We start from the raw sequence: 13948 nt of genomic DNA, 5'->3' as shown, positions 1-13948 counted from the left end.
GTCATTATCATTGCCTGTGGAAATTAAAGTTACTGCACCAACTCCAGTTCCTGATTTTGAAGAATTAGAAGAAAGCTTCCAAACAGTTGAACTGCCACAGAAAAAGCCTACTACTAATAACAAACACAAAATCAAGCATAAGTTTACCTTTGGTTTTGATGTTTCCAGTAAAGCAAAGGAAGCAATTCAAGAGAATGAAATTAATGTAGATGACAAAGAAGAGGCTTGTCCTGTTCTTGAATGTATTATATCAGAGGATTCTGAACCACAGCTGACATGGCACCAAAGCATCACAGACTCCAAGAAAGAGGATAAGACCATTTTTGAAAATGAGCCACTAACTGTTGTTTCCCATGTTAATCTCAAAGAACCCAAAGAAATATCAACGTTAATTGCATGTAATACAGAAGCCAATGATGATCTGACACACAGCATTGTTGAGACAGTTATTGAGAATCAAAGCAATTTACAAATAGATTTAAAGGTAAAAGTCCAAAGTCCACAACCTTCTATCTATGATAGTGCAGATATTACAAATATCACCAAGAGTGATATTGTTAGTGAAAGAACAGAGTTGGAAGACACTGTAAATAGTTTTGCTAAGAAAATAGAAGATGAAAAGGTTGAAAGAGATGCTGTTTCACAATCAACTGAAGAACAAGATTCAACACTTTCTGTTATTATTGCAGAAAATAAAAATGTTCTCCAGGAATCCGTATCTCCAGTTTTACATGTTAAAAGCAATGAAACAATTGAAATTAAGCTTGATGCCGCAAAGGACAGTACTACAGAACAAAGTCAGGGTGTAGTGTCTAAAGATCTTGTTATTGATGAAAGGAGAAAGGATTTGCCTACGGTACCTAAAAGAAGACGATCCTTTATTAAAAGCAAATCTGCTATCGACAATGAGAGCAATCCAGCAGAAAGTAAAACTGTTGAACAGGGAAGAGTAAGTGAAGAGGCAACAGACATGAAAAAGGCCTTACCGGTAGTGCCACAGAGAAGGCATTCGTTTGTGAGAAATAAATCTGGTACTGACAATAAACCTATGATGCGAAAGAGTTCTCTTGTTGAAACCATTAGACCTGAGCTAAGACTATTGCAAAATGAGTCAGTAAATATTAGTATTAAGAAAGAATTACCAACACCCCCTCCTAGGCGGCGGTCTATGGTGAAAACTCCAGTAATATGTTCTGAAGCAAAGCCGTTAGAGGCAAAACCAATTGATTCAGAAAAAGCAAACCAAAAAGAAAAAGAGAATAATGCAAAAACCGAACAACTAGTACTACCACCCTCAGAAGACAACAAATTCCGATTGAATTTGGATACATTAGTTAAATCAGAAGATGTACAAAGTTTGAATGAAATTGAAGATATTTCATACCTTGGCATTTTTGAAGGGGAAGATATAAGTCATGACTATTTAATGTCAGTTGTGGACAATGAAAATATTGAATGTGACAAACGTGAACACCATATTAATCTGAATGAAAATGATCTAGAGGATATTCAAAGAAATGTTTACCTTAAGGAAGAGGTAAGCACTTCTGAAAACTTGGGGTCAGAGAATACGGTTGAAGTTGCTCAATTCAATATACCTTACTCACAGATTAGTGCTCAATCCCCTTCTGTACTACTAGAAGATGTAAAAAGTGAACAAGACATTAAGATGGGACACATAACATCACTGGAGGTTGAAGATGTCACTTTTGATACTGTATATGAATTTTATAAGAATCAATCTTCGCGACCATTTTCTCCAGAATCTGAGATGTCAATTGAAGGCTGTAGTGTATTTAGTGATGAAGCTATCGATATTGAACAATTTTTCACTCCACCATCTTCTGCTGAGCGTTTTTTTTCTCCTTTAAGTGAATCAATTCTGACGCCTGTAACTTCTCCCGACCATTACTTTACACCAGTTCAACCTATGTTGGACTCTGATGGAACAGAATGTCAGGCATTTTCTGATATTGCTGGTCCTTCACAAAAAGGCTTAAATAATCCTGGAAAAGAAGAGGATGAGGAAGATCTAAGAGGAGATGTTCAAAAACCACCAGCATTTATAAAACCACTTCTTAAAAAACGGATTTTTGAAAATAGCACATTGAGTTTTGCTGCAGAAGTTGTAGGTTGCCCCTCACCAGTTGTGAAGTGGTGCAGAGATTCCTTGATGCTTAATGAGGAAGACAGAATCAAAATAAGAGAGGAAGGCAATGTGCATATACTAGAAATTCACAGCATACAACTTAATGAAGGTGGAAAATTTAGTTGTATTGCCGAGAACCCTATGGGAGAAGCCAAAAGTTTTACTCAGGTGGACATTTTACCTCTTGATGGTAAATTTTGTGCTTTGCCACCTCCTGTAACTCATCAGCATGTAATGGAGTTTGATATGGAGAAAAATACAACGTCGAGGTCTCCTTCGCCTCAGGAAATTCTTTTGGAAGTTGAGTTAGATGAAAGTGAAGTTAAAGATTTTGAGAAGCAAGTGAAAATCATAACTATTCCTGAATTTTCCCCTGACAGTAAAAGCATGGTAATTTCCCTTGATGTGCTTCCTCTAGCGTTTGATGATCAAAATACGGGGGGTGAATCAAAAGATACTGATGATGTTAAGATAAACTTTGAAGTAACTGAAAAACCACCTCAATTTCATAAGCACATTTCTGATCTGAATGTAGCAGCAGGATCAGATGCAGAATTTCATTGTTCTGTAAAGGGTATGCCCACACCAACTATTAAATGGTTCAAAGAAAGTGAATGCATAACTCCAGATTCTACAAAATTTCTTATAAAAGAAGAAGGGGAAAAGAAAAGTCTTATGGTATGTGATGTGAACATGTCTGATGCAGCAACATACTTTTGCAAAGCAGAGAACAGTTATGGAGAGGTGTCTTGCAGAGCTTCGTTAGGTGTTACAAACACAGTTGCTGCTAAAGAAGAAATAACGGAGTCCCCTGATTTTTCCTCTGTGGGTGCAGAATACACAACTCAGGGATTTGAAGAAACAATTGATCAAAGCATTTTAAATGAGAATGAAGAAGAAATAGAAGTTGAGATTGAATTTCAGAGTGATAATAATGAAGTGAACAAAGCCGTTGAGCTGATTGCTGTCACGGGAAGTGAATACGAAGAAGGTCCTGAGAAATGTTTAAATATACAGTTTGATGTTTTTGATAAGCCTTCTTCAGAGGAAGCTATCCAATTTAACGCTAAAGGTTCTGAAAGTTGTTGCTTTGAGTTTCAAGTTACAGAATCCCCTCCACGGTTCTTAATACCAATTCTGGACTCATCAGCATCAGTTGGAACCAAAGCTAATTTCACATGTGTAGTTGATGGCTCCCCTGTGCCAGATATTTCTTGGTATAAAGATGGTAGTTTAGTTCAAGGGGAAAAATATATACTTGAAGAGGAACAAAATGGCTGTCATCAGTTAACAATAGATAATGTTGATGCTGGTGACGAAGGCCAATATACATGTTTGGCAACAAATAAAGAAGGAACTGCAGATACAATTGCATCGCTTATAATAAAACAATAGCATACAGTCAAAAATACATTTTTTTCTTCCATGCTGATAATTTTGCACTCTACAAAACTTTATGACACATAGTGTCAAATGAATGATCACTGCCATTTTGCCATAAGTATTCTTTACTGTAAGCTTTGATGCTAAATTGAGGTCTGTTAAATCTTTTGTTTTCAGTGTAAATATTCATAACATGCTATGAACTGGTAATGGTATAATGTAATGTATGTTTAGGATATAATTTTGTGTATGACTATCTTTGATTTTGTGTTGGCCAGAGTTTAATTATTCTGTATAACTACCTATGATAATGTTTAAATGAGGATGTGTGATAATTAAGCCATGTAGTCATGAAATAAAAAGAAGCACCTATATATCACAAGCATTTTTATTCTACCGGGTATTATTTTACACCACATCAAAGCAGGTAGCCATATAAACAGTGAAAGTCTCCATCATTATGTATAATATATATATATATATATATATATATATATATATAACATTGCTGACTTCATTCACATTAGTATAATTACCGTAGTAATATTGAAACTAAGGGTATTTCTTGACTTATTATTATATGTATAAAAAATAGGATGTTTTAAATATATGTTGGCCTGCTATAGAACTATTATTAATCCTCCCCATTGATGCTCCTATTACAGGGGTATTTTTGAGTTTGAAAGTTATCTGCTACCCATAAGATAGAGGATAACTTCTTAATCGTTGGTTGTCCAACCACTGGGACCCACACTAATTCCAAACACTAGGGCTGTGAAGAGCTCTGTGCGAATGGATCTCTTTTCATTCTTAATGTGACTTCCAGAGATAGCCAAGCACTGCTCTCCACTGTACTCCCTTCAGAATGAATGGCGTGGCAGTGCGCATGAGTGACCATTAGTGCTGAGCGAGCACTACCATGCTCAGGTGTACAGTTCTCAAAATGAGCAGGTCGGCTGCTCGGAAAGGTTTGACTCATGTACGGAATATAATGGAAGTCTATGTGAAACTCAACCATATTTCCAGAAGATCTTATAGAAAAATGCACACGTTTTCCATTGACTTCCATTACACTTGGTACTCTAGATGAGCCCATAAGATTGTCCGACCGGTTTGTTTCAAGTACCAAGCACCCGAGCATGGTAGGGCTAGTTCATCACTAGTGACCACCACTCCATTCATACAGAGCTCTAGTTCTAGGAATTATTGGGTCCAAGCAGTAGGACCTCTAGTGATTAGGAAGTTTTTAACTATTTCATGGATAGGGGATATTTTACAAATTTGAGAATACACCTTTAATTAGCTGAATGTTGGAATAAATGTGCAACCTATTTTTGGGCTATTATTACCATTAAATTAATATTAGAAAATGCATTTTAATTGATTCGTTGACATTAAAGTTGAAAAAAAGTTGCAATTTACCTAAACATATTTAGAAATACAGAGTAAGTTGAGCCCCACAAATAAAACTGTTTAGTCCATATTTCTACCATCACATTTCATAAATAGTAATGCATTTTATTTAATGTTGCTATTGTGATATAATCTATTTAAGTATGGCAAACAAATTTATGATTAGAATAATACAATGATGTCCTTTAAAAAGTAATTTTTGCCATCCGATGTCATCATCTCCAAAACAAACAGTAAATATGCTGCATGGTAAATTATTTGAATTATCTGTTTGCATTTTTCATTGTAAAATTATGTTAATTTAATAAAATGTTAAGAAAAGTATGTGAAACGTTTTGTGTGCTTTTGTATTTTTAAACTGTTGAAAACTTTTAAATTACAACTTTTAAAATACATTATTTTTATGTATTCTGTTCCCTCTAAGCCGTTTACTCTGGCAAGGAAATAGTTAAAACAACTTATTAATGAGTTTAATAAGCACAATCACAGCTCTGACTTCAAGGTTAGAATATTTAACTAATTAAATAATTTCCAAAGCATAGCATAGCTTAGAGGGAACTATGGTTCTAAGTCTACGTAAAAAATAGGTCATTTCAGAAATCATTTGCTTTATTGATCTTGTTACAATTTTTAAAAATATAATATTTTACAAAGGTAGACAGTCAATTTATTATGCTGCTTTTAGTAACGGCACACTATTATAGATACAGACACATATTCTTAGTAGTCAAAGCAGCACAAAAAAATGTGGCCACAATCAGTGCTGAAAGAACACTGGACATAGAACATTTGAGTTGAGGAGGAGTCCTCTGTCAACAACTGCCATTTTTTCAAGTGGTTGACAGGGTGCTGATCACTGTATATATACTTTCACAATATCTTGTTAATCACCACCATAAGAAGGGTCATGAATTTACTAGATTATGTGTCCAAAGTAATATTTCAGCGCTCCTAGTTACCAAATGGAAGCATATTTTTTTGTGCAATTTTAGCTACTTTGTACCTGTAACATGCTGCCCCTACTTATTAATTTGACAGATCCAAATAATTTTAATTGGATACTATGCAATTAAGCAAATTATCTACAAATTTGCTAAACATATTATTTATATTTCACAATTTGTAAAATTAAATTCTTGTCTCAACTAAAACTCAAAGGAAATCTAAATTTGCAGAGTTTTGATACCTGAAATTCAAGTCTTTGATAGCATGTCACTTAGCTACAAAATAAATCCTAAAGTATTGTGACAACACAGTGACAGATTTTAATCCGGATCCAGAAATATATTTGGCAAATCTCACCAAAGTAGGACTAATGGTTTAATGGTATCATTTGCCTAAAAACATAAAACTGCTCTGCATATACCCTGTTTGTAGATATGAGTGAACTTGGGGACGGTCCCTGCTTTGCATCCCACTCACCATATGAATCTGTGTTCAAACTCCCAGGATTTTTTGTGCTTATAAGCTTTTATTCCTAATAGGTGTGTTAACGCTCTAATTTTTAATTTAAATTGTCCATGCTTTTTATTGAGCGCCATGTAAATCTAAAATGGATTTTTAGGGCACTTCTCTCATCCATAACAATGGACATAAGTTGTCCAAATTGTACAAAACTTTCATGTTTAATTTAATTGTGAAATCGGACTTAATTTCATATTTCCATTATTAATCGTGTTTTGATTTTTACAGTTTCCCTTTTTATTTAAAACATTACATTTTTATGTTCTTTCTGTTATCTGATTTAAAACATTATTTTGAAATGCATGGAACTTTTATGTCCTGCAAAGTTGATCAGAGTTAGGTTTTTTCAGCCAGATGCCATGTTTAGAGATGCGTGAACCTGAACAGGAAAGTTCAGTGTTTCTACTGAACACAGACTTTACAAAAAAAAAATCAGTGTTTGTGTTTGGACTTCGAGTGCTTTATGCATACAAACCAATTGAGTGAGCATCTTTGTGTTTGGGTACACTTGGTACTCGGCCCAGTATGAGCCGCATGCAGCATTTGAATAGCTCACACTGGAGGTGATAAGTGTCATTGGCTGTAGTGTGTAGAAAAAAAGAAATAAATAAAATACCTGTCCTCCCTTTCCCGGAAGGGTCCTGTATATGGCTGGCTGAATGTGGGCGAAGAGTCAGCTCATCTCTAGCCGTGTTACAAAAAAATCAACATCTGTGTTATAAAATTATTGGTCTTACGTAGTGTTGAGTGAGCACTATCATGTTTGGTACTCGTAATGAGCAGTTGGAGTCTTGGAGGGGCTCAATTTGTGTACCTCGTATAATGAAAGTCAATAGGAAACTTGAGAATTCCAAAAAAATGCTTAAGCTTCCCATTGACTTCCACTATACTTGGGTACTAGTCAAGCCCATCCAATCTTCTGACTGCTCGTTACAAGTAGCGAGCACTTGAGCATGGTACTGCTTGCTCATCACTAGTCTTAAGGTTTCCATACATGTTACACTAAAGTTAGCCAAACTATCCGATATCAGTGGAATCGGTCATTAATCTAATGCATATTGGGGCCTTCCATCTTTGCCTTGACAGTTGATCACAGGGGAGAGAAGGATCTGGCCTGCTAAATTTCAACGGTCAATTATTTTTTTCTTGAGATAAGCTGCTGCCAGACTTCTGGCAGTGGCTTTCTAATAGAGAGAATACTTGGCCTAGTTAAACTGTCATATGTATGGGAGAGTCAGGAGAGATAAGTGTTGGCTAATGTGATCTTTTGTGTATCATGAGCCTTAAAAACTTATTTAATAATATATCTTACATACACTAGGCCAAAAATAATTCATAATTTCAGGTCAATTGTTGGATATTAGTAAGTAACCCTGCTGTTCTGTTCCCATGTACTATACACTTGTATTGCTCCTGGGTCACTATGACCCGGTTTATTAAATCTTGATTTTAGATACTCTAACTCAATTATTTTATACATTTTGCTTACTAGACTGTATGGGAACGTGTTTGGAAATAAAAAAAAAAATGAAATTGAAATCTTTTTTTTTTTTTTTATTCAGAAAAAACTTAGTAATAAGCAAAATGAAAAATAGCAAACTACACATATGTGGTAAAAAAAACATACCAAAACAACAAATGAAGCATTTTGTGAAAAAAAAATTAAAGATAATAAACACTTCAATTTGAACATATTCACATGGTAATATTACTTTATGTATCCTTGCATGAAGAAGATTAAACATGGGCTTTGCATAAGAATTTTTGGCATCCAGAACACATAATACTTGTTATATTATCACAAGAATAAGGGCAATAGCTGCACCTTTTTCTTTTTATTCTTGAAGCACCGCTGGTAGAGGCCATGGGGGTAGAAACTGAAAGGTCAAATGGCTAAAGGCCACGTTTCACTAAGCAACATCGCTAGCAACATCGCTGCTGAGGCAAGACTTTTGTGACGCAACAGCGATGTTGCTAGCGATGTTGCTGTGTGTGAAATCCAGCAACAACCTGGCCCCTGCTGTGAGGTCGCTGGTTGTTGCTGAATGTCCTGGACCATTTTTTAGTTGTTGCTCTCCCGCTGTGAAGCACACATTGCTGTGTGTGACAGCGAGAGAGCAACAACTGAATTTGCAGTGAGCAGGGAGCCGGCTTCTGCGGACGCTGGTAACCAATGTAAATATCGGGTAACCAAGAAGCCCTTTCCTTGGTTACCCGATATTTACCTTGGTTACCAGTGTCCGCCGCTCTCACGCTGTCAGTGCCGGATCCCTGCTCCCTGCACACATAGCAGGACTACACATCGGGTAATTAACCCGATGTGTACTCTGGCTAGGAGTGCAGGGAGCCAGCGCTAAGCGGTGTGCGCTAGTAACCAAGGTAAATATCGAGTTGGTTACCCAATATTTACCTTAGTTACCAAGCGCAGCATCGCTTCCACGCGTCGCTGCTGGCTGGGGGCTGGTCACTGGTTGCTGGTGAGATCTGCCTATTTGACAGCTCACCAGCAACCCATGTAGCAACGCTCCAGCGATCCCTGCCAGGTCATGTTGCTGGTGGGATCGCTGGAGTGTCGCTTATTGTGACGGTACCTTAAGTGTGCTAGCATTTGTGTACCGATAAGAGCAGAGAAGATAAGAACCCTTCTGAAAACAAGGAGATAAGCTAGGAAGACAGACTTAGGGTACCTTCACACTTTAGCGATGCAGCAGCGATCCAACCAGCGATCTGACCTGGTCAGGATCGCTGCTGCATCGCTACATGGTCGCTGGTGAGCTGTCAAACAGGCAGATCTCACCAGTGACCAGCCCCCAGCCAGCAGCGACGTGCAAGCGACGCTGCGCTTGCACGGAGCCGGCGTCTGGAAGCTGCGGACACTGGTAATTAAGGTAAACATCGGGTATGGTTACCCGATGTTTACATTAGTTACCAGCGCACACCGCTTAGCTTTGCTCTCCTAGCTACAGTACACATCGGGTTAATTAACCCGATGTGTAATGCAGCTACATGTGCAGAGAGCAGGGAGCCGCGCACACTGCTTAGCGCTGGCTCCTTGCTCTCCTAGCTACAGTACACATCGGGTTAATTAACCCGATGTGCAATGCAGCTACATGTGCAGAGAGCCGGAGTCGGCAGCACAGGCAGCGTGAGAGCTGCGGAGGCTGGTAACTAAGGTAAATATTGGGTAACCACCTTGGTTACCCGATGTTTATCTTGGTTACAGCTTACCGCAGCTGCCAGATGCCGGCTCCTGCTCCCTGCTCGCTTCATTTCGTCGCTCTCTCGCTGTCACACACAGCGATCTGTGTGTCACAGCAGGAGAGCGCCTTTGAAGAAAACGAACCAGGGCTGTGTGTAACGAGCAGCGATCTCGCAGCAGGGGCCAGATCGCTGCTCAGTGTCACACACAGCGAGATTGCTAATGAGGTCACTGCTGCGTCACAAAAAACGTGACTCAGCAGCGATCTCGGCAGCGAGCTCGCTGTGTGTGAAGCACCCCTTACTTAGCAAAAAAAATCATTTGGAGGCATTTAGAGCTCAGCTTTACAAAATAAGGCCCTCTTACACCGCGCGTTCTGTGCAGTCCGTTCTGCGCAGAATATACACGTGTAGTGCACACCTAGTGATCTCTCTGGATGCGCTCTACATTTCAGTATAGACTGTGCACCAAAAATAATCAATATAAAGCCATTTTTATGGTGCGCAGATCTCAATGCATACACCCGGCAGATCGTGTGTACGACCCCAATGAAATAATTTAGGAAATAAATAAATTGATATACAATTGTAGATGCAATAAATAGACCCAACTGAGGTTATAACTCCTTTATTTCACTGAAAATATGGCCTCACAGCTGTAAAAAATGATGTCGGGTCACTATGACCCGAACACGACAAGTGTACAAATCGGCGTGTAGCTAAAAGTAATCACAAAAAAAAACAAAATACTCATAGATAGTTCCCCCTTTAATGAGGAAAAGTCAAGTAACCTCAAGTTTCAGAAACTTATAGAAAAATATCTACAGGGCCACAAAAAATTGTCTACAGGTCACTATGACCCGAACAGAACAGCAGGGTTAAATGAAAGTTTGTTTTTATTTTTCCATTTTTCTTTTTGATTATTATTTTTGTGCTACACATAGTCCATTGAATGTAATTTTTAATGTCTGCATAAATATGCATTGAATCAAAGTTAAAATTCGAAACATATGCAAACCTGAAATCAGAGTTCAATGTATAATGCAGTGTCAGATATACAATAATATATAATTAATATAATACTATTAACTTCTTTTTTTGTACAGACGTGACTAGTTCTTTTGTAATATCTACAGAGGAGGAGACAACAGAAATCTACAAAAGTGACCTGCAATTAAAAAACCCTAATGTTAGAACTCTTGAATCTATGCCTGAATCTTCATTATATTCAAGTAAACTAGAGATTAAAAAGGAAGCTAATTTTCCAGTCTTCATACAACAGCTGTCATCAGTGGAGGCTAGGATAGGAGATGTAATCAAATTATCAGTTACAGTTAGTGGGTTTCCCAAACCAAAAATTCAGTGGCTGCATAATGGAAACATGATAAAGTCTTGTGAGACTTACAAATTTGTATATGATGGCAGTGAATACAGTTGCATCATTCCATATGTGAATAAAGATAATGAGGGAGAATATACATGTATTGCTGCTAATGACCAAGGTGAAACTATGTGTAGCTCATATCTCACAGTACACAGCATAGAGATTAGAAAAGAAATTGATGCAAAAGTGGAGTTGTATGAGTCGTCAGACAGCAAAAGTGCAGCCGATCTTACATTAGACAAAGCTTTAAGTACAGTAATTAAAGAACCACATGTAAAAGCTACAAAGTCTTACAAAAAATCATCTATTCAAGAAACCACAGAAACACGATTATATGCTGTTAATCTATCTGGCGATGCCTGGGCCGGAATGCAGCAACGTGACACAATGCTGTATACGATTGGCATAGAAGGAAAATACTCTGCGGAAAGTGAAGAGGTTGACACAGTGCAAGAATTACTAGCTATAGAACAACAAGCTGTATATAATGAGTCTAAGGAAAAGGAACTATTGCCTTTAGCTGCTTCTGTAGTTTCAGAAAATGTAATCGAGCAGCATGATAAACAGATTGTAAGTCCTGATATCAAAGAGTTAGCTTATTCAAACGTTCAGCCTCTACAGTTATCCATTACTGAAGAAATAACATCAACGCATAAGGAATCTGAATTTGAAAATATGCACCCTAAAACAGACAATGCAGACGTACAAAGCGAGGAAAAAACAAAGTATATTGCAGTTACAGCCGAAGAAATACAGATAATGTCCTGTGATGCAAAGCAAACGTTAGAAATTCACAATGCAGAATTTGAGGAGGAACAGTTAATTAGACAAGATAGTCCACAACTTAAGGCGATAGACTTGTCAGATCCACCTGCAAGAGCAGAGACACTATTGTTAGATCCTTTAGTAATTTCAATAACAGATTCACAAAATATCATGATGAAGGAGCAGGAACTTCCTCATGTGCAAAGTGAAGGCTTTACAGCTTTTCGTATGAAAGAAACATTTATATCAAGCAGTTCAGTTTCAGAAGAAAGGAAACAGATTCAATGTGAATTTTCATCACTAATCTGTGAGAGTAAAGATGGAAACATTGCAGAATTTCAGGCAGAACAGAAACCACCTATTAATGTACAAGTTGTAGATTCTCAAGCACAACTAAGAAGTGAAGAACCTTTCTTCTTTGATATTCCCTCTGAAGACCAAGCAGATCTCACCAAAAGTCTAATTCCTCTATTTTCTTCACTGTCTGATGAAAAACTTCCCATTGTATGTTCAACTACATGTCTTATAGATTCTGATAGTGAGGAAATAAAGTTGAGCTTTTCGAAAGAAAAATTACCGATTTTACATCTACAAACAATACAGTCTGAATTACCATTACCCAAAGAAGTACATCATACCCTTATAGACCCCAAATCGCAAACTGCAATAAACAAATTGGAGAAAAGCTACAATTCCTGTTTGACTATTGAAGATAAAAGTCTTCTTTCAGCAGAGTTTGTACAAAGTCTGCAAACAAGTCCTGAAAGTGTAAACCCTAGTAGTGTTTTGGAAAATGACCAACTTAAATTAGCTAATGTTGTGGAAGACTTTGCTCTACTTCCAAAAGAAAATCAAGTTTTACCACAAAAGGAACAAAGAGGTAGCCTACGAAAAGAAGACTACAAACTTGTTATGCAACTATGTACTACCGATGAAAGTAGGACCATTATTGAGGGTCATGACAATACTGTGCTAGACAATGATGTGCATACTTGTAAAATTACAAATGAATTTACATTTCCTTTACAAATTCATTCTGTTCAGAATCATGGTATCACAACAGAAAGTGTTAAAGTCTTAGATGAAGCACAGCAAGATTACGCTTCAAGAATCCAGCAAGGACAGTCCATACGACTACCTTTAAATTTTGAAGAAAAACATCCTATACAGGAAGAAAATTTGAAGGTGGTAGAGAAAGCAGACGCAGAAAATTTAAATGTGGAGCTTCAATTAAATCAACCTATGGCTGCCCCTGAGGTATTTGATCTGGAAACATATACTAAAGAAGAGCTTCTTACCTTTGATAGCCCAAAAAGTTTTAGCCTTGGAATTAAAGGCCATCTTAAAAGTGCCTTATATTCCGCATTACAAAATGAAAGTCATATCTTTTCTGCAGAATTTCTGAAATATTTGGAAGATATTCAAATTAGAAATATTCAAATAATCAAAGAAACAAATCATATATTATGCACATGCATTATCACAGCCACAAACGTTGCCACTGAAGAAATTACTTTGTCACTTCCTAATATATATCCTCAAAGGGCTGACCTTAAGTCTGAATTAAATGCTGCATTACGAGCTGTAATATGTGAAGAGAAAGAGAGTTTGGAATGTGAAAAACGAGAAAAATTTGGAACTGCTGCGGACAATGTAGAAATCAGACAACTTGATATATTGACAGAAGGCGGAGACTTTGAACATATATCTCCTAAAGAAACCCACAGTATTCTTTTGATTAACACTGAAATAAAAGACGTAGGTGCTGCTTATTACACAGATGAGGTTATAACTTCAACGATAGCTTTTCAGGGACAAGTAGAAATAGTAAAGAAATTAGAAAAACCTGGGGAGATATATGAGGAAAACACTCCACTGATCAAGCAGAGTTTAGTGGATATTGATGCTGATGAAGGTAGTTCTGTTACTTTAAAGGCAACTATATCCAATGCTAAGTCTGTGAGCTGGTATTTTATGGGTAGATTGCTGTCTTCAGGCATAGAGTTCATTTGTTCAGAAAGTAATGATAGCTATACATTAGTAATCAAGAAAGTACATATGGATTCACACCAAGGAGAGTACACGTGTGAGGCTTTGAATGAGGCTGGCAAATCAACAACATCAGCGAATCTCACAGTAGTTAAAAGAGGTTGGATCATGGGGATAATTAAATAACACTTGTTTGCTAACCT

At 37.2% G+C, this 13948-nt stretch overlaps 1 protein-coding gene across 5 annotated transcripts in view; it reads left to right on the top strand.

Annotated features, from left to right (window-relative positions):
- TTN (titin) overlaps nt 1–13948 on the top strand; it is a 312175-nt gene that overhangs the window by 82607 nt on the left and 215620 nt on the right. Inside the window, exon 42 of one of the 5 annotated variants that reach the window (XM_075317390.1) lies at nt 3957–3959. The exons of the other annotated variants lie outside the window; for them this stretch is intronic. Coding sequence (XP_075173505.1) covers nt 3957–3959 — 3 coding nt within the window. The remainder of the gene's footprint in view (nt 1–3956; nt 3960–13948) is intronic. 5 annotated transcript variants of the gene reach the window in all.

This window comes from Anomaloglossus baeobatrachus, chromosome 7 (assembly GCF_048569485.1).
Source record: "Anomaloglossus baeobatrachus isolate aAnoBae1 chromosome 7, aAnoBae1.hap1, whole genome shotgun sequence".
Lineage (NCBI taxonomy): Eukaryota > Metazoa > Chordata > Amphibia > Anura > Aromobatidae > Anomaloglossus > Anomaloglossus baeobatrachus.
Note: the sequence above shows the minus strand (reverse complement) of the source record. Positions and strands in the feature narration are given on the sequence as shown.